Source organism: Aulonocara sp. 'chitande type north' Nkhata Bay, linkage group LG18 (genome assembly GCF_057382095.1).
Source record: "Aulonocara sp. 'chitande type north' Nkhata Bay isolate Kocher_YH1m ecotype deep benthic linkage group LG18, A_spYH_male_GT1.1, whole genome shotgun sequence".
In the NCBI taxonomy this organism is placed as follows: domain Eukaryota; kingdom Metazoa; phylum Chordata; class Actinopteri; order Cichliformes; family Cichlidae; genus Aulonocara; species Aulonocara sp. 'chitande type north' Nkhata Bay.
Window position 1 is genome coordinate 6,430,792 of NC_141361.1, and position 21,806 is coordinate 6,452,597.

Genomic DNA, 21,806 nt, shown 5'->3' on the forward strand with positions numbered 1-21,806 from the left:
CATGGCTCGGTGTCTCTCTCTCGCTCTCTCTGTCTCACACTGTATATGGTCATGCAGGCTCAGCTGGCTGTTTCTGCACAAACTGACTTGCAGCACTCATCCTTTCACCGCAGGAAGGTGATTCAGCAGATCAAAGTTGTTCTCTGAGGCTGCGATTGAACGCGGAGCACGTTTGACTTTTGCTTTTCGTGAGCAAAAGTGTTTTTGACGTAAACGGGATAGTTTTGTTAAATTCTGCTGTAGCAGCATCAGCTTTTATAGATTTTTCTTGTCCGCCAGATGCTGAACTTAACTGCAGTAATTTGCAGCTAAATCTGTAGGTCCCTGTAAGACGAAACTAGGTGCAGCAGTGGTGGATGATGGTGTCGGGCAGCCTTTCAAGGTGTGGGTTGAGGTCAGAGCTCTGTGGGAGTTATTTAATGTCTTTATGGAGCTGACTTTCTTCTGCAGGACGATTGTTGTGTGGAAACAGGAAAGGGCCAAACACAAACTGTTGAAACTAAGCTGCAAGAACACATTGTCTGAAATATAACTGCACGCTGTAGCTTTAAGATTTCCTTCAACTGGAACTGAAAGACCACCTCAGAGTGAAACTGTCCAGAGTGCTGTGTTTAAAGAAGTCACGGCAAACTCCGCGGTGAGCGCGAGGTCCGTGTCAGACTCTATCACACAGATTTTTTACACGTAGTGGAACATGCTAGCCCATCAGTTGCTATGGTGACTTCCGTGGCGCCCACACTGTCCTGCAAGTGCGCGAAGGAGTGATTTATACATCGACCACTCAAAGTGCTTGACATCAAGGTCGGGGTTAAGAGCGTGCCAGTCTGATGTCTAGCGGGGAGTCGGGGAGGGCGCTTCCAGCAGTATGTAAATATCTGAGTGTCAATAATTCATAGGCAGCTTATAGTGAGGTTTTACGGCTGTCATCATGCTGCTCCATGCATATTTCAAAACACTGAAGCACTCAGACACAAACACAGGACTGTAGCTGGATTTGTCCCTCGCATGGGGCTGAAACATTGGAAACAAAAGGCCTGCTGTGTGGTCCAACAGTGCTTTCTACCACAGCCTGGTGATAAGGGTGACAACTGTGTAAACGGTACACATTTATGATTAAAGGACTAGATGCAAATTAAGTGATACCAGGTGCTCTTAGCTGTGTCCTTTAATTGGTTTAGTTTTCCTCTGTTACCTTTGCTCTGGCTGGAGGGTAGAGAAGCAAACTTGTGGTAGAAAAGTTTGATTCCCAGACTTTCATTTTCCCTTAGATGATTCTGGGCCATGGGTGCTGTTTGGCAAGAGGTAGCATTAATAATAATGACAGTAATAATGCTAGTATAAATGTGCAGATCCAGACTGACCATGCACAGAAGCTGTTACTGTGTTTATGTGTATTTGGCCTTTGTTTAGTTCATACAGCCAGTTTTTAAAACGGTTACCATGTAAAATCATTTTAATTCCATTGATCAGTCGTCATCATGTCTGTGCTAACTGTTCAATGCGCTGCTCGTGCTGAGCCGTCCTCTGCTCTTGGTGCTTTAGGCGTCTTGAATGTGTAAAGAAGCTGCAGGCTGAAGTACTCGCCCTCTAACATGACGCTGTGCTTTCTGATTGGAGGTAGAGCGCCTTGTGGTCATAAACATTTCCAGAGATGTGTTCTGCAAAACTGTGGAGGTTTCTTTTTCAGATATGGTTTTGGTTTCCAGAGCTCTAATTCTGTTGTTCATTTTTCACATCATCATTAAAGAAAAGCAATAAATCAGCAAATTCATAAAATCTGGATTTTTCTTTTTTGATTGTCCAGTTTATTGTTTTGGTTTTTAATGAACTGAAGGATTGATTGCTTCTTTCTCGTCTGTGTTTAGCCTTTTAGATTTTTGACTCACTCGAGCTAAATGTGAAGCTCTTTGTGTCTGTTTGTGTTTGGAGACAGTTTAAGCTCTCGGGGCTTACACCACCTCACTCTGACCTGTGAAAACATCACCCTAAATCCATTTTGTTCTAACTGAAATAGACAGACAGTGAGACGGAGGGAAGAAGTTACAGAATAGCAGAGCCTGAGTCATCCTTCCTTCCCCTGTGCCTATTTAAAGATCCTCATCCCTCCATCCTCATCATCTGCTTCTTTATTCCTCACCTCAGTCTGAGAAAGGAGGAGGACCTCTCATTCGCTTTTGATCTTGCTTTGGAAGTTTCTGTTTCAGTTTGTCATACGAGTATAACTCTCATCAAGTCAAACGCCTAAGATCGAGGGAGAGGCTAGAAATAATCCTCCAGCTTAGATGAACTTAATTGGAAGAGAAAATATGGCAAAATATCAACTTATTAACTGAAACTGTTGTAAACACAGTTTGAGTGTGTGCCCTGACCTTTGACCTGCTCTGTATACTGTACTTGCATGCACAGGTTTCCTGCACGAGCACTAGCTTGCAGAAAAATAACTTTAATCCTCACAAAATCAGTAACATAGTTTCAGAGTAATATGATACTTGACTCTAAATTCAGTGTGTTTTGGTGCTGAACAGCACCAACTGCTGGTTGAGGATGAGCATAGTTTCTTGTGTTTTATGGTGTTTTATAGACTTCATGACAAAAACTTATCTCATTATTACTACCTGTCCTTTTTAATCCTTGGTGTCTCATCTTTTTCATTTCTGACCTACTTTAAAAAGGCTCAGAGAGGTGAAAAAATTCTGTATTTCCCCGGAAAACCGAGTCACAGCAGCCATTATAACTCTGTGAAAACTTTTTATTTTATTGTTGTAATCAAAAGAATCACATTCAGCTTCTTTCACAGGCACATTTTAGTGTCTCAGCTGTGTTCATAAGCAAAAGTACGTGTTTTATTATGAGGCTTATGACTGTTTTTTATGTGTGTATGGTTTGTATCTATTTTATTTAATATGTTCCTGCTTGTTATTCATCACTGGGCTTGGTTTCAAATCCAACGTTGTCTTCACAGATTTTTTTGATGTGGTTTGTTATACGTTTAGGAAAAAGCGTGAGTATTCCAACCCGTCACTTCCTTCTTGACTAAAACGGCGCTGGCAGCAATGGCGGCCCCTTCCTGGGCATGATCCTAAAAGCCTGGCACGTCTTTCTTATTTTCCGCGTGTAAACCTGCAGTAACGTGGAAAGTTGCATGAATGCACTGTTTATACAAAACCTGATTGCATTAGACAGCATTTATCTTGCGGTAGTTTAATATACAGCCACAGTGTGTTTGACTCTGTGCCTGACAGAGTGACTGACAGGCTGGATGATTTTTAACACAGAGCTGACTGACATGTTCATTTCACTCGGTCTCCGCTTTGCTGATAAAACTCCAATTAAATCAAGAACATGCTAACTGAGTGTTTGTGTGTCACCTCCTCAACAAGTCAATATCTAAAAGACAAGGTCAGACCTCCTCTGTTTACCCACATGTCTTCACCTCCCTCAGTGTATTTTCCAGTTCCTCTCTCTCAGCAGGGTAGTTGGATCCCCTGCCAGAGATGATAATTATTGCCATGTGCCTTCATGCTACTGAAATCTCTCTCACACACACATACATTGTGCTGACACCATCGCAGATGACGTCTGTGCCCACAGCCGGTTTCTTGATCCCAGCCAGTTACTCACATGTTTGTGCGTTTAAGAAGGATTTGTCAAGTCAGCCACACAAACCGCTTTTTCTGTGTTCGACAAATCCTCTGCAGGTTTAGCGTCACTCAGGTCTGCTTCGTGCGTCGCTCGCTGCTTGGGAAGCACACTCACCCGATTTTTTTTTTTTTTAAATTATAAATTTTTACTCAGACATCCTCCAGGCAGAGAAATCCTGAAATTGCTCCGCAGCTGATCATTCGGCAGCTACAGTCGTCACAGAAATTCAGAATATGTAAATAGCAGAGCATTTAGTCTGCACGAAGAATGTTTGGTATTTTTAGAGTCCTGCATTTAAAGCAGGGACTGTGACTTTTCTACCCTGATTGGTTTAAAAGAGTGGATGTTCATACTAAACACAGTCAAAAAGAGTGAGAATCTCAGCTTCACACTGCTTTAAACGGCCAGTTTGAGTTTTTTCCCCTCGGTGCACCCGTGGCTCAGAAAGTATGGGGGGGTCATCCAGTCCCACCGTGACATCCACTCACTGATGTGAGAACCACTGGCTCTGCATCATATCACTGCGAGCAGATGTGTTCATTTGATGTGAGCACAGAAGCCCCACCCACTCGCTGTTCAAACCTTCTGCTTGTGATTGTTAGCCAATCAGGGGTTCACCAGGGCCCAGTATCGGACAAATGCGGATTATTTTGGACTGTGATTCTCATACAGCTGCTGTAGTGGAGCCCAAATGTAACAAAATATGGAGATGGGTGTAATTATTTTTGTTATCGTGCCTTAGAAAACATGTCAGAATCAGAATCAGAATCAGAATACTTTATTGATCCCTGGGGGAAATTATTTTTTGTTACAGTGCTCCATTTTAAACCAACATTAAGACAAGACAGACAATACGCTAACTAAGAATAGTACAATATATACATATATATACATACATACATGTGTTCTGTGACCTGCTTTCTAAAACCACGAAGCACATTGAACATGAGCATTTAATTAACAAAAAGCCACACACTGTAAGAAGTGTGTAACATCACCGAGACAAACTTGCTTGTCAAACACTGCTGCGATGCTCCTTTTTTATATCCCACAGAATGTACAAACGGTACGCGCACAAGTTTGTTGTGGAAGTTCATCCTGAATCTATTCTCCAGCCCTTCCGGTCCTCTCCGTCCTCTTTGCTCCGAACATGTTGAATCCAAATGTCCCTGCAACTGCACACACAGACCTAACTGGAAAATTCCTCTGAAGTCTGCAAGCACCAAAAACTGTCTGGACCTACAATTCATCAAGTCACGTGGACTCTGCAGACTCGTAGAGAGCCTGCTTGTCATGCATAAAGCAAATATTTTAATTAGACGTTTGCATCCCGTAAAAACATTTTATCATATTTTAAGTTGATTCACCTCAGGCAAACACATGCATTTTTCATCCACTTGCTATTTTGCTTGTATAACATGGCTTCTTGCAGACTAGTGGAAAGAAAATCTCCAAAATACACATTTAGGTTTTATTTCACTGAATTTTGTTGCTTGTTTCTACACGTTTGATAGATACTGCTTCATTTTCAATATTGAACATAATATTTCAGAAAACTAACAAGACAACAAAATCGTTTTTCTTGTAAAAGTTATCAACTAGTAAGCTTGATTCAGAACCGGATTTACAAAGTCTTTTATCCCAAACAGCGCGATGGAAACCGACTCTTTCTGGCTGTTGACATAGTTTTTTGTTTATAGGGTAAAACCGTTTGATTCTAATATGTCAGCTAAATGAAATCTTCAGGTTTTTGTAAATTAGCACATATTCAGTGCATATTTAAAACTGATGCTTAAGAAAATGGAAACAAATATCAAAAACAATATAAAGAACATCAGCTGGCCTCAGCTCCCATAGACGCACATCCAAGTGTCTCCACCAAATACATTTATACAATAATGACTTGTTGGCTCATTGACTCTCCCTCAGTCACTACCATTCAGCATTTCACAAACTACAAAACCTCCTCAGACTCTCCAGCTTTCATACTATAACTTTATTTGAAATAGAGTAGAATTAGAAATAGAATAAAGACTATATTGTATTTACTGTTTATCAGTGTATATATAATATATTTACCTCTATATAAATATTAATATAAATGCATATTGTAATCTGGGGCCCGTGTTGGTTCTTAAAACTCTAATTCCCATAATCCTTCACTCTGTGGCTTTCTGCCTTTCTCTGAAATTGTTACTTTGTTTTTTCCAGCTACATTTACTTGGAGTATAATTAGGGGTGGGGTCACACTCATTTGGTCTGTTGTGTGTTTATACTCAGCAGTCGCATATTTACTTTGCAGTGATTCACCCCCAAATTTTCTGGCTCTCTCTTCTTAACTTTCTTTTGAAATGCAGCAGCCCCTCCCCTCCTGGTGATCTGACAGTCCCCGGAGGTTAAAACCCAATGCCGGGAATCGTTTATAAAAGCGCTATTGGATTCAGATGTGCTTTGTGCTGCGTGGAAATCTGCTGATGGTACCGTAGCGAGGTTTGATTTATCGCTCGGGGAGATCGGTCAGCAAGCTTTGAGGTGGTTTGTCGCACTGTGAAAGGTGAATCAGCTGCACCTGCAGTGCTTTGAGTTCCTCATTTATGCACATTCACATTCATTCAAACAGAATCATCTGGTCGTAAGCAAGCGATAAGCATACCGTGATCTCTCTGAATGCTGTAGTACCTTAAATTGTTTTGCTTTTTCAGGGGAAATGTATTCAGTTCATTGCAGTCTTATTGTTAATTTGTCATTGTTTTTTTAAATTATGCTTGTAGGAGCTGGAACAGTGAACATTTATCTAAAAAAACATAAAAACCTGCATGCCCAGTGCAGCTTTAATGATCTCTGAATCTTGAAGTAAAGTTTAGAAAACATTGATCATCCATGTTTTACTTAACACTGACTTTGGCTCTCTCGCTGGGTATTGCTGTATGAGAATAAGGAAAGTAAAATTTGCTCTGTCTTTCTCTCTATGGCAGGTGACATCACACAGAAGGGCTATGAGAAGAAGCGATCCAAGCTGATTGGAGCCTACTTACCTCAAGCACCAGGTAAAGCAGGCTGTTCTTTAAAGCTTCATCCTGCCCTTTTAACTGAACTGCTCACTCACACACACTGTGCTGTTTTAAACTATAGTAGCTTTGCATGATTCACAGTTCAAAATAATCCTTATTTATTAGTCCAGCTGTTCTGATTGGCTGCTCCTCATAAACAGAATATTTGAATAGCTAGTGGGCGGGGCTTCTGTGCTCACAGCCAGAGCTTTGTCTGAGATGATGATAGCTGGTATCGTTCAGAGGCAAGGCGAGAAAAACTTGTCTGAAACTGAGTGTTTAGATTAATCTTGAGCCTAATCTTCAAGGATTACTTGTACGTACACTGACCTCATTATTTGATACCCCGACCATGTTGTTCTCTCTCCCAGTCTCACACAAACACAGCAGCGTAAAAGAGAGGGCGATAACAGACACAATTTAATGATGTATAAACATTTGGGGAGTGAAAAGAGACCAGTGGAGAAGAAATACAAGCAACAGCAGCATAACTGAAGGATGGTCCAAGGTCAGCAGCCCTCACTGTAAGCTTTATTAAAAAGGAAAGGTTGGAGTGTAATCCTAAAACTAGAGAGCGTGTCTGTCTCCCGAATCCAAACTAGGAGCTGGTTTTGCAGGAGGGGGGAGCCCGATAGCTGAAGGCTCAGCCTCTCATTAATAACAGCTCCCAGTAATAGCTTTTGTAGAGCCAGTGTGTCTGCTGGTCTCCAGTGACACTTCAGTCTCTTAAAATGTTGTGCATGTCTGAGAGTGTCCGGGTCTTCCCATTTGATCAGCGTGGATGAGGGCCGACCTTCCAATAAAGCAGTGACAGCTTTTCCACGATGGATCCATCGTTGTGGGTTCTTTTGATTCTGTCCTTTCAGACTGCACTCAGGCGAGTGAAGCGCACACATCTCAGCTACTCTGTGTGCACGTTTAGACATCTTTGTGAGGACACAAAATTGTCATGCTACTATACTTGTGGGGACCAACAGTCACTGATGGGGACAAAACGCCCGTTCCCACGAGTTTGAGGCTCAGTTTTGGTGTCAGGGTTACAGTTAGGTTATGGTTTAGGCTGAGGGGTAGGATTATTGATGGTTAGGGTAAGATGTCCTCACTAAGATATGAAAACGAGTGTGTGTGTGTGCATCATGAAACCTTCTTTTGTCTTTGGCTGAATACGGCACTTTTTTCTCTCCTTGTCGATGTTTAACAGGACACACAGTAAATCCCATTTTGGGCAGCTTTGTCATCACAGAGATTTTCACAAGTAAGGCAGAGCTGATCGTGCCTTTGTTTTGTTGAAGGTCCTCGTAAGAAGATACACATTTAAATTTATTTCAGTGTTTCGTCTAACAGACTGATAGTAGGGGTTTGTTTTCTTTTGAAAGAAGTCAGAATGACTGTGAAGGATGGGACTGAAGTGAAAACCAGCAGACACACTGGCTCTGCCAAAGCTATAACTAGTAGATACGTGTGTGTGTGTGTGTGTGTGTGTGTGTGTGTGTGTGTGAGAACAAGCATATGTACTCATAGGCAAGGAGAATGGCAGGAAGTGCATTATGGGATGGAATGAGGAGTGTGGGATGGAGAGAATGTGTGGTATTCACATCCAGACCCAGCGGGGGGTCGTCCCCAGTTCTCTGGGAGGGGGGCAGATGACACACACTCCTCCTTGTGTTGCTTGGCCGCTAACACATTCACGTTTAAATCACTTCTAAGAACATTTCACCAACTAACACTGATTTCCTGGAGCCTTACCTGAACTGTAACTACAGTCTCTACCCACCTAACCTTAACCCTAACCTTAACTCTAACCGTAACTTATTGACAAACCAGGTCGGCAGTGAAAGGCATCTGAGTCCATGCAGGATGAGTAATACAAGAACAACCCAGCATGAATCCAGCACTCCTCATTCCTTTCAGTCCTGTAATGTACTCTTCTTGTGCGCACACACACACACACACACACACACGCACGCATGCACGCACGCACGCACGCACGCACAATAACCCCTTTTTCCCATTTTTCAGACCCTCTCTTGAACACACTTAACAACACAATACTCCTTTTCTCCTTCTGTAACAAGCACACACACACCAGCACAGTTTCCTTCCCCGTGGTGTATTTCAGCTTTAATCCGCACTGCTTTGTATGGAGTCAGGGTGATATAGTTTGATTCTCCTTTTCCCTCCAGTACTGAGAATTTACCACTTTGATGTCATTACATTCAGCCAAAATAGAAAAAATAGAAAATGAAAAACGTTCCTTCTCTTGCATTTACTTTAAGTGAACTCTAGTGTACAGCTGTAGACTCAGAGCACTGATTTGGGGTCAGTAAGATAACTTCTAGGGTTTTTTAAAAAGAAATTTGAAACATAAACTGTCTTCAAGGATTAATTTCACCAGCCAATAAAAAACTATTTTTAAACCCATGATGATTTGAATCAATCATTATTAGAATTTCCAATTTGATTACTTGAAAGTACTTGTAAATGTGGATTTTGGTAAAATTCTAGGATACTTAAACTAAACTGTCGGCTGGCTTGTTACTGTGCACAGAATACTTTTAGACCAAGGTGTTCATGGTCCATTTCCAAATCTCAACTATATAAAAGTTACTCAGCTCATCTCTAACAGAGGGCCTAAAACCTCTGTGGAAAAGATAATAATAATGTGATAATGGTTATTTATAAAGCTGGTTTTGACTATAACCACGGACCTTGGTAGGAACAGTACTGTAAACTGATAAATGTAGCTTAAAGCTCAATTAGATTAGAGTTAAACACCAGTCTCCAGCTGCATCTTACTCTAACTTGGAAAGACGAGGCCACGACCTCTGCAGCGACCAGGCCTAAGTAAACCGAGTGTGGACCCATTTTCCAGCTGCTTCAAATTGGTGTTTTAAACATTTTCCCTGTATAATAGCTAGTTTGTCCCAGTCGCAAGCCTTTTCCAAGTCTACAAAGCACCGTCGAAATGGTTGGGCAAACTTTCATGAGACTTCTGTGGTTCTTTGAACAAATGAATAACTTGTTTGGCCCTTTCATGGCCCAGATTATAAAATGTCCTTATGTTTGTTTGAGCTAGCAACAGAAGTTTCTGACAGCCCTGTCGACTTTTGCCAGAGTTGTAAGAATTCCCCCGAGTTCTCCAAAACATTTTCCTTCACATGATGACTACGGTTAGAGTTTCTAAAAATAGCTGCGGTTACATGCCAACAAGTCTTCTCCTGATTCATGACTGAAAGCAGGATATGTTTATATTTGTGACGGGTAACCGGAATAACTATGAATTACAGTAAAAGCGATGTAAAAATGTACGCATTGTGGAATTCTGGTTAACACCTCAGACCTGAAAAATCAGACTTTACAGGAACTACAAATTGCTTTTTGAACGAAACGAAAGCCTCCAAGTCCTGTCTGCAGTGTTTGGCTTCATATTGTGAGGCGCACCTCCAGCCTCACTATGATATACCTCCCTTGAGGAAACACAGGCTTGTGGAAGCAAGTGCAAGTCTTCAGGAAAACATCTGCTCTCGCCATCAAGAGGTGATGAAGTTGTTCTGTCGCACTGATCAGCACTGCATCTGTTATCTCTGTTCCAAAGACGATCATAAAGGTCATATCAAAGTCTCAGCCGCAGCAGAAAGGGCTGAACGGCAGCGGGATCTGCTGGACGCCACTACCTGGAGGTGGAGAGGAGCGGGAAAGGCGTTTTAGTAGCAGTCTCATACAAGAGTATCGGCAGAACGGGGAGCTTCGCTGAATGCGTGTTTGGGAACAATGACAAGTCTTGGGCTTTAGACTGTTTCAAAAATAGCTACGAATTCAAGTATAACAACATTAGAACCCCGATCCCAGGTACCTGGTCCTCCAGGGTGGGAGTGTACCTGGATCACAGTGCAGGTGTTTTGTCCTTCTACAGTGTCACCGATACCGTAAAACTCCTCCACAAAGTCATGACGAAGTTCACTCAGCCGCTCCGTATCGGACTTTGGCTTTCAGAAGGAGCCGCCGCTGAGCTGTGCAAGCTCAAGTAGGCGGGTCAGGCGCGATCAGGTTTGATGTTTAGCACTTTGGTGTGGGAGCTAGAAAACACCTATCAACTGCAGAGCTCTGATTTCAGAAAACCTGTAACTACTGACAGAGTTGTAACCACTTCTACTTTGTAAACATTGTACGATGCCTCATGAATGTCCTCCTATGTTTACATTTATCTATTCGCATTTGCTGTAATACTTTTAAATACATTTTCTGAGAGGAAATGAAGTAATTTTACAAATTTATACATTTGGTGTAATATGAATATTTTCTTTATGTAGTCATTCTGCTGACTTCAATGAATGTATGCACATTCAATATTGTGCATATAGCAAAGGCACAGTTGTGATCTGTCTGTGGTCTAGGGGTGGGGGAAAAAATCGATACTGTGTAGTATCGTGATATTTTGTTTGCTAATAATGTATCGATACAGGCACAGCAGAAATCGATATTTTGTTACAAAAAAGGTTTTTGTGGACTGGAACATGCTCTGACTTCAGAGCATGTTGATCCTTTTTCTGAGCAAGAATCCTGACATTCCTTCACTGTCCAAACGTTTTTTTGGCAGCAATAAACATGACAGTTTACTTATTTTTATTTAAGACGTGTTTTATTTTAATTAAGTTTAAAACTTTTTATTTAATGTAAAATTATATTTAGTTTTAATTTACTTTCAAATTCTTCAGTTGCTGAATGGGCTGCATGGTTTTCACAAATTTCATAGTTCAGAATAGCTATAATTGTACCAGATGGTTGCATTCAGTTAAGTTGGACTAGACTGTAATACAAACCGTTCAGTTTGTCAACAATAAAACTGACTGAAATGAGAGAAAGACTGAGTGCGAGACTTTGATATTAGATAAAATGAATATTGATAAAGTTTACCTTTATGTACAGAATCTGAATATCGCAAAATATTTTAAAAATCGCAATAATATCGTATCGTGCGTTAAGTATTGTGATAATATCGTATCGTGGGATGTATGGTGATTCCCACCTCTACTGTGGTCTATAAAAGTTACTTTCTCACAGCACATTACGGTTGTCAGTCCTTCTGTGTCGTGCTTCAAGCATGCAAAACATTTGTTGCATTAGATGCCTGTAAGGAGAGGGCATTTTCTGTAAGAGCACATTATGTAATTTCCTGAAAGTGAAAAAACCACATATAGTACACTTGGTTTCTTTTTTAATTATATTGCTTCCTGAGCTTCTTTTTTTTTTTTTAAATTACGATTGCTATAATCAGCATTAACCATGTTGGTGTTGGCACAGGATGATGTGCAGTGTTGATGTTCCTTTATTTGGCTTTTCCCCCCTCATATCTTTCCCAACCAGCCAAAGGACAAAGAAGCTTAACTGTGTTAGTGTTTATTTCCAGCTTTCTCCCACAATCCAAAGACAGGCATTTTTTTAAAGCACGATGCTGATTATGAAGGAATTTTAGCTGAATTTAGTATATTTATCAAATTGGTTCAACAGATTCATGTACGGTTTTTATAGTGTGAAAAGCAAAAAGAAAAAATGAAGTGTTTTTGTTAGAATTAGTGGTTGATGTGAGTTGGAGGGAAAATCTGTGATTATTTTATGTGTTTTGTGAAAGTTTATTGTGTAAAACTTGCTGCTTGTAGATTTCAGGTCATACAGGGATTAATAAATACTGTGTAGACTTGCTAATAGATCTCAGAACGTACATCAAAACATGCTGACACGATGCAGTCTGTTTCTACTTGATGTGAAGCTTCTTATTTTTTTCTGTTTTTCCAGCCAGAGTGCCGCTGATCAAAGCAAATCTCTTATTTGTGTAAATAAAAATAAAATAAATGTGTTATGTTGATGGTCGATGAGCTTTACTATGGGCACCTAAAGAGACACGCATCATGTAACACCACACCCTGCACATAAACAACTGTTTATAAAAGAAAGGATAACAACATACAGTGTATAAATATACATGTGGACTGGTTCTTGTATAGTGCTTTTCTACTCAAACTGAGCACTTCATACTACTTTCCACATTTATATAAACACTTTGTTTTGTGCTTAGCGTGTGTAAGTTCTTTCTATCTAACATTCAAACTCCGATCGAGGCATCAGAAAGCAAACTTGGGGTTATAAGTATCTTTGCAGACAGACTTGAGCAGATGGGGATCGAAGCACCAACCTTCAGATCAGCAGGTGACCTGCTCTGAATCCTGAGCTTCAGTTCGTTTTTGGTTTGCATTTTTGAGCTTTTCCGTTATTGTATATGTAACAGGTTTGGCGTTATAAAACAGCCTGTTGAACAGTTGTATAGCCTGTTTTTAGCAGCCAAATAGACAGCTGTGCAGTCTGTGTGCAGAACGAGTATAAGGAAAGGAAGCAGGACAAAGAGCTAGTTGACTGAATCGGGAGAAAGGGAAATCCATCCTTCTCGGTTCCCCAGAGGAAACAAGAAGGCGAGGTGTTTTCCAGATCTGTCGTTTATTCCTGTGCTTCCTGGTAGTCGTTAATGATTGGCTAATCAACTTTTAGCTTTTCGCCTGAGCAACAGCGGCACTCTGAGCCACGCTGAGAGCTCTAATGAAGACAGACGAGGGTAGAAGTATGAAGCTGAGATAGATGGTCATAAATCACCGGCTGTGGATCGGTTGTAGCTGTCAGTAACAGGGTGGTTATTATCATCAGACTTATTGATTGCTGTGTAGGGAGGTTGTTTTCTCTGAGTGAGTGTGTTTGTGCATGCTTAAAGATATGTGTGTGTGCACAAGTGTGAACCAAGACTGATCTGTTGCATATGTTTTAGATTTAGAAGTTTTAAAATGCTTCTAGTTTTTTCTGATTTCTGATACAGATTTTCTTTAGGAGACTAATAACTGTGTTGTGATAAAATAACTAAAGCCAGTCTTGCTTAAAGTAAGTGTGATGATTTACATCTGAGGACTCTTACTTTTTGAATCACAAATTGTTGTGTCGACTGAGACGACATATTTTGCTTACTGTGCAAAAGTCTTGAGCCACCTGCCATTTCTCGAAAAGAAATGGGAGTAGCGATTTATTGAACTGTGCAAACATTCATGGGAATACAGTATATAAGACAAAATCAGTGTTTTATACAAGGTCAAAGTCAATATTTTTTGACCACTTTTATTCTTCAACACAGCCTGAAATCTTGTAGACAAACCTTCTTTTCCTTTCTTGAAGTAGTCTCCATGAATCGGCCGCTTTCTCTGCTCTGGGGAGGCCAGTCTGTGGCTGATGGTGTTTCATGTGTTCTCGGGTTATGACTATTTTTAAAACAATATTCCAACCACTCATGAATATTTGTTTGTGACCAACAGTGGAGAGAATCACCTTGATAGACTTTTTCACAGCTGACATTTGGGCTGGTGGTAGCAGGTGTAATCAAGTTTATTACCAGGCTTCCATTTGTTAATAGCTGCTTCTCATTAATCCTTGTCAGTCAGCGAGCATGCAAAACACCAGGTGCCTTGAGATCTCTCGCCAAAATGTAATGTGACGATTGTTTATGTCATTAGATACAATTTTAATCAGCATCCCTGTGCCTTAGGAATGGATCCGTCCATGGGCCAGGAGAGGAGAACGCCCGTCACCCCGTCGTCGTCCTCCCGCTACCACCGCCGACGGTCTTCTGGCTCCAGAGACGAACGTTACCGATCAGGTGAGAGGCAGGTTTTGACCTCTGACCTTGTTGGCATTTAGTTGTGTCCCTGTTATCTTTCAAATATGCCTCATTTTTTCCCCTCACACAGACCAGGTTAATTGAAAAATAGTTATGATGTCATCAATCACAGAGAAATATTTGTTCACGACTGTTAGAGAAGTGAAAGGTAGATTTAAACTGAAGGACTTCCCAGCTTCTTCCAGTAAAGTCGACTGATTATAATTTGGAGTTAAGATAAGATAAGATAAGATAACCTTTATTAGTCCCACACGTGGGAAATTTGTTTTGTCACAGCAGGAAGTGGACAGTGCAAAAGTTATGAGGCAAAAATTAGAATACAATAAGAATAAATACAGTACACAACTGTACAGAATAGAATAAAATAAAATACTATATACAGTAGAATAAAATAAAATAAATATACAATAAGATAAAAATAGAATACGAATGCTATATACAACTGAGTAAAAATACAACGATGACAGAAAGGATTATTGCACTTAGTGTTATTGCACATGTATGGATGTGTGTGCTTGATCAGTTAAAGTCTTTATTATGGAGTCTGACAGCAGTGGGGAGGAAAGACCTGCGAAATCTCTCTGTCCCACACCGTGGGTGCCGCAGTCTCCCACTGAAGGAGCTGCTCAGTGCTGTCACAGTCTGCTGCATGGGGTGGGAGATGTTGTCCAACAGGGATGACAGCTTAGCCGCCGTTCTCCTGTCACTCACCACCTCCACTGGGTCCAGAGGGCATCCTAGAACAGAGCTGGCCCTTCGGATCACCCTGTTCAGTCTCTTCCTGTCCCCAGCAGAGATGCTGCCGCCCCAGCAGACCACACCATAAAAGATAGCAGAAGCCACCACAGAGTCATAGAAGGTCTTCAGGAGTGGGCCCTCCACCCCAAACGACCTGAGTCTCCGCAGCAGGTACAGCCTGCTCTGCCCTTTCCTGTAGAGGGCGTCTGAGTTATGAGTCCAGTCCAGTCTGTTGTTCAGATGAACACCAAGGTACCTGTAGCTGTCCACAGCCTCAATGTCCATACCCTGGATGTTCAGTGGTTGCAGTGGAGAATGCTTGTGCCTGCGGAAGTCTACCACCAGCTCCTTGGTTTTACTGGCGTTGATCTGGAGGTAGTTCAGCTGGCACCAGTCCACAAAGTCTTGAGTCAGTCCTCTGTACTCCTTGTCGTCCCCATCAGTGATGAGGCCGACTATTGCAGAGTCATCAGAGAACTTCTGCAGGAAGCACTGGGTGGAATTGTGGGAGAAGTCTGCAGTGTAGATGGTGAAGAGGAACGGAGCCAGAACCGTTCCCTGTGGGGCCCCCGTACTGCAGACGACCCTGTCCGACACACAGCCCTGAGTCCTCACATACTGTGGTCGGTCGGTGAGGTAGTCCAAAATCCAGGTAGTGAGGTGATGGTCCACTCCAGAGTTCTCCAGCTTGTCCTTTAGAACCGAGGGAAGAATGGTGTTGAAGGCACTGGAGAAATCAAAGAACATGATTCTCACAGTGCTTCCAGCGGTCTCCAGGTGAGCGAGGGAACGATGTAGGAGGTGAATGACGGCATCATCCGCTCCAATGCCAGGCTGGTAGGCAAACTGAAGTGGGTCCAGTGATGAGCTTATTAGGCGCCGAAGCTGAGCCAGGACCAACCGCTCCAGGGTCTTCATCAGGTGGGATGTCAGAGCCACCGGCCTGTAGCTGTTGAGGTCCTTGGGGCGTGAAGTCTTTGGCACTGGTACAACACAGGAGGTTTTCCAGAGCTGTGGGACTCTTCCCAACCTCAGGCTCAGGTTGAAGAGGTGCTCCATCAGTTCTTGACTGAATAAATTTAAATATCATTGATGAAATCAGGTTTAATAATTGCTATAACTTAATACTTCATATTACTTCTTTTATGCAAATACATGTACTTGTATTTCAGATCAGGCAAAACTGATTAGTGTTTGGTGGTTTTTGGATAGATTTTGGCCTCTGAAGGTCTTGAAGTATTTTGCTACCAGCTCTGATGACTTTCTCAGACATCAGGAAAACCACATCTTCGTTGATATCTTGAGTCTTCTTGCTACATGCAGAACGAGCTACAACAAATCCAGTGTTTGCTTTACATCTCTGCAATGAGCTCCTGACAAATCTTCCACAGCTCTTGTAAGATGCGGTTCAGTTTCGTTCCATCTGGTGTTGACTAAAGATTAATACAGGATTAACTCAGGATTTCAATCTTTTCAGTGGCGTCTTATTCAAAAGTAATTTGTAGGAATTTGTTCTACTGACATCAAGCGATGGTAATACAGATAGACAGGAAACCAATAAGAAAAGAAACAATGTGGTGTTGTAAAGCTTGAATTCCTTGACAGGTGGTGGAACTGGGCTTACTTTATTATTATGTCCCTACAAGCTGTTGGAGAATTGAAGCTATTAAAGTTTGATCTGATGCATAATAAATCCTGACAAAACCCGTTTAACCCAGTGAACTGAAAAAGAAGAGCCATGTGAGCACCTTTAAATGCCACATGCTCGCTTTCACACACTGCACAGTCACACTCAGTCAACCGGGAGACAATAAATGTGCACTTGAGATTTAAATTACCTCTGTTCCCCTTATATAAGCACATCCACAAGCCAAACAACCGGACGTCTGTGAGCCCCGTTCGTTCTGACTAATGTCTTAATATGTCACTATCTGGCCAAACGCCCGTTTGCTCTGTGTCGGCGTTTGTGGCGTTTGCCTTTTTTTGGCAGTGGGCACCATTCAAACAAACCCAGCTGTGGCCCCTTATGCAGCACTCTATCTCACTCTTAAAAACACCAATTTACGAAACATCTTCGCCGACACGCCCTGCACCTAATCCAGTCAGAAACCACAGGGCCTCATGGGAGCTGCTGTCAGGCTGGGAATGTTTGTGCACGTAAACTGAATGAGAATAAATGGGAACATGGTGCTCGTTGTAAAGAGAACCGTGCAGCACAAACACAGAGAAACACAGAGGATAGTCCTGCTCTTGTTTGCTGCTCTGTCTCTGTGTGCTGCTGCTGCAGGGTGGACTCCATCTAATTTGTATGTTTGCACTGGACATCAGAGCTCTTAGTGCATGCATGATAACATATGATGCATAATTAAACCTTTTTTAAATGTGATATTATGTAACTAAATATTATAGAATGCTTTTTTTAAGGAACTTAAATGCTAATAAGGGGTAAATTTAGCCTGTTGCTACAGTTATACATAATAATACATATATAATATATGTATTAATTCATCCTCTCCCAGTTACATCAGTCGGCTGCTCTCCAGCCCTGATGTTTGACGGTACGTTGGTCTAGGAGTAGTTTGGGGAAAAAAATATATAGTGTATAGCTTTTAAATTCACAATTCTCACTTTGTATTATACAGAAGCATTAAATGCTGGGGGAAACCAGTAACCTCTTATTTTGGATAACCAAATCTTAAGCACCCTTTGAGTATCTGCAGAGTAATTTTCATTTGTGCCGACAAAAAGGAATTCAACAGCTAACACTGAGTTAGCTCACTGAAGTGTAGTTTTAAAAAACATCTCTGATTATGTGATTATTCATTATATCACTGTGAATGAGAAGGATCTAACAGAGACTTTTTATATGTCCTGCATATGTTTCCAGATGTGCACACGGAGGCGGTGCAGGCAGCCCTGGCAAAGCACAAAGAAAGAAAGATGGCGGTACCGATGCCTTCGAAGAGGCGGTCGCTTGTGGTCCAGAGCTCCATGGACGCCTACACACCACCAGGTAAAGGACACACTAAACTTTCACATTTGAAGCCAATGAACAAAAATTATCATTTTAATAATTAGTTTTCATTGCCTGATCCTGACTGTGTGCATATTGTGAATGAATTCTGACAATACCAGGAGTTCAGCTGGTTTTTCAATAATACCAACTAATGAAAAGAACCAAACGAAGCTCAAACAGCAGGAGCTGTGTCCTTGTGAGGCTCAAACTCTCAGGAGAAAACAGAAAGAAATCTTTGTGTACTATTGATATAAAAAAAGTTTATTTTTACTCTACCAATACTGAGGCAGAAACGGTACACTTTGTTTGGTTGTAAGTACTAATGGAAAAGTTAATATACTAGATAAAGGATGGAAGATGGAGCTGCCAGGCAGGAGGAAAAGAGGAAGGCTTCAGAGGAGGTACATGGATGTAGAGAAGGACATGCAGAGGAGGGTGTTAGGGATATGGCAGATGAGTCGATGTGGTTACTCCTGAAGGGAGCAGCTGAAAGAAGAAGAAACTTCATCTAAAAGATCAGGAAGTTTTGATGTGTTGTGTTTAAACACGGGGCAAGGTTAGTTTCTGACATGTTGGTGGCACCGCAGGAAATATAGTTGGTAAGATTTATCCTCCATCACTACAGAATATCAGCAAAAAATTGATCAAAATCAAAGTCAGCAATGTTTTTCACAAAGAGACAGAATGTAAATATCTATAGATGCTATCTCATATATTCAGTGGCTTCATGTTTATTCTGGCTCTGTCTCTCTGCAGAAGAGGCTGTTTTGTGCCGTTTCTATCTTCTGTAAGTTACGCTGGTTTTCTCAGAAGGTGTCTCCTTTAGGCCTGAAATGAAAAGCCCGTGAAATGTCACGTTATAGCCCGCCATCTGTCACATCTGCCAACTTTGGGATTCAAGCTGTCAGTCGAGTTACTCTGTCATTGACTGACTCTGGCAGCAGCTGGCAAACCGCCATGCTCATTTGCAAATGTGATTTCCGTTTATGTTGATGCACGATGATTTTTAAATTTCAATCATTTACCAAAAATAAAGAAAAGATCAGTTTGCATTAATATTAAACAGAAGAAATCCCCCAAGAGCAGAGGAGTAGCTGCAGTATCGATCTCCGTGTGGTAGTGACATTGGTAATGAATGAATAGGACGAGCCGTCATTGACTGACGTGTCAGCATCTTCTATAAAACCTGGAGACGGATGGGTACTCTGTAAGCTAACAGCAGTGCAGGAAACGTGAACCACTTTATTTTGCTCATTAGAAAGTAGATTTCTCTAAGTTCTCGCATCAGATTGGTCAGCTGGAAGACGTCTTTAGCAATGCAGAGGACGGCGATCATTCATTCTGGACGATTGATGCAAAATATCACTTTTCCAGCACAATAATCTCTCATTGTATCGTAATTTCAGTTTTTACAGTTAAATTGTTCTTTATGGGTTAATCTTTAAATTCTTAATGAGCAGATTTATGAAGTACAGCTGTGTTACACTCAGCAGCATCACACAGTGGAGACGGTGGAAGGGTCTGAAATACAGAATCATTTGTGTGGATCGTTTATTGCCTTAGATACCATGGTTACTCTAAAATCTTTAATGCTTCTGGTCAATATAACCTCAGCATAACTACACAAATACAAACAGTTTTCATGTTTCCGATAAATGAGAAATATCTTATAATATATATTCAAAAAAGCCTTGTGTTAGCTGTAAAACACACTTAACAGCTGAAAACAAGGTAAACAGTGCCCAGTATTACCTGTTTGACAGAGCTATTTATTGCATACACTGATTGGTTTTCTTTCCAAATCCCATATTTATAATATCACCAGAAACACACCAATTATCGAGTAAAGCCAAAATATCCCCTACGTTTAGTTGCCTCGGCTAAAGTTAATGTCACTCCCGTCACTTCTCCATTAAAGTTTGGGCAATAAGCTCATATTTCAATAATGTCAAACAGTCACAGACTAACAAAGGGCAGAAGCTTCATTTTAAATCACTGCCATACATTAAGGACGGCAGTATTGCATTTTCTGTCATTTAACGATAATGCATTGCTAGAGGATCCAATGTGATGTATTGCCATATGAATTACTTGTTGCTCCATGTCTGTTTTGAAGATTACAGAAACCTTGCAGTATATACAGTATAGATTCGTTTTCCTGTTTTGTTTGTGCAGGACTCACACAGGGTTTTATCTTCTGAGCATTAGCATCGATGCAGGGAGCAACAACTCTATAAATCCCATTTGTTGCCTCTTCAAATATCTGTGATTGGACTTTTCAGTTAGTGGAGTGTTGATGGCGTATGAAATGCCCGGACTCATTCCCGGAATACGATGGCCACAGATTTTCTTTCTCCCTCACAAAGCATTTCTCCAGTAAACATTGGGAATGCTCTATGTGAATACATGATAGATGGAGCTTGTTTTTAAAGGATGCTTCACAGAGGCGCTGGTGTCCCCGTAGCATGCAAACTAGGGTGTGTCCTTTGGCGAAGGTGGCAGTCGTCCATGTCTTTATTCCACTGGTGTTGTTTAATGAGAGTGTTAATGAGGCCATTATATCTTTGGCTGCAGGGTTGAGCTTCACTGAGCAACGAGACATGATTTACACTAACAGCTCTGAGAAGAACTACAGCAGTGAAAGATGTAAATAAGGAGCCTCGTTTTGATCAGTTGAAGCAGAATGTCCAAAGGCTGCTTCCTCATGGCGATCCACTTCATTATCACTTCATTATTTTCAGTTTTTTTGTTTGTTTGTTTGAATGGACACACCAATTTTACTATTTTCGCATCTCCAGCTGCCCCCTCTCAGGCTTCCCTTGTCCTTGCTCTTCATCCAACATATTCTTTTTATTTCTTCCCTTCATTCTCCCTCTCACTCTTCAGCTCTCCTTAACAGCCCATCTTAACCAAAATTAGAAGCAGATGGATCCATGCCCTCACACCCCACCTCTAGTTTGTATATATCCCTCTGATTGCATATATTTCTCCTGTGTATTATGTATTGCTGCTGTCTTACTATTTATATTTTATTCCTGCACAGTTGGTGTGGAGCACCCATAATTTGGTTGTACATATACAATAACAATACACATCTATTCTATTCTATTCTATTCTATACTATGTCCTGTGATGTACAGCAACACATTGATGGTAAAAACTTGTTACATAAATCAGTTTTATTCAGTTAATTCCTCTTTGAATACACAGCAGCCAATCACAACACTGAAACCCCTGATAGTTAAATCAATAACTCTGATTATGTTGTTACAGAGGCACCTGTTATGTGTTGGGCTCTAGGTGGTAAAATAACAATCAGTGCATCTAGTTTCATTGGAAGCTTGGGAATGGGCAAGTGTCTGATTGACTTTGATCAGGGTGAAAATGTAATTGCTGAATGACGGGGTTAGGGTATCTTCTAAATGACAGCACTTGTTGGATGTTTGTTGTATTTAGGGGTTATTACTTACCAAAGGTTGTCATTGGACTTAAAACAGGTTAACTGGTGACAGGGTGATGAAGCGTCCGGGCCCTTTGAGGTGCATGGCTGTAAAGGCCGGGCTCGCTTAAGCACAAGTTGGTGGCAATGATAGAAAGATGTCAGCATGTACAAAACACCCATAGACTCCTGCCAACCACTGAAGGCAGCTGA

At 41.2% G+C, this 21,806-nt stretch overlaps 1 protein-coding gene across 10 annotated transcripts in view; it reads left to right on the forward strand.

Moving 5' to 3' along the window:
• LOC147307855 (disco-interacting protein 2 homolog C) overlaps positions 1-21,806 on the forward strand; it is a 202,086-nt gene that overhangs the window by 102,602 nt on the left and 77,678 nt on the right. For 9 of the 10 annotated variants that reach the window (XM_086272273.1, XM_086272275.1, XM_086272276.1 and 6 more), the window contains exons 2-4: positions 6,618-6,689; positions 14,269-14,379; positions 18,026-18,151. In XM_086272273.1, the coding sequence (XP_086128399.1) occupies positions 6,618-6,689; positions 14,269-14,379; positions 18,026-18,151 (309 nt within the window). Of the gene's footprint in view, positions 1-6,143; positions 6,197-6,617; positions 6,690-14,268; positions 14,380-18,025; positions 18,152-21,806 lie in introns of those variants that run through there. The other variant, XM_086272277.1, reaches the window with a different exon arrangement.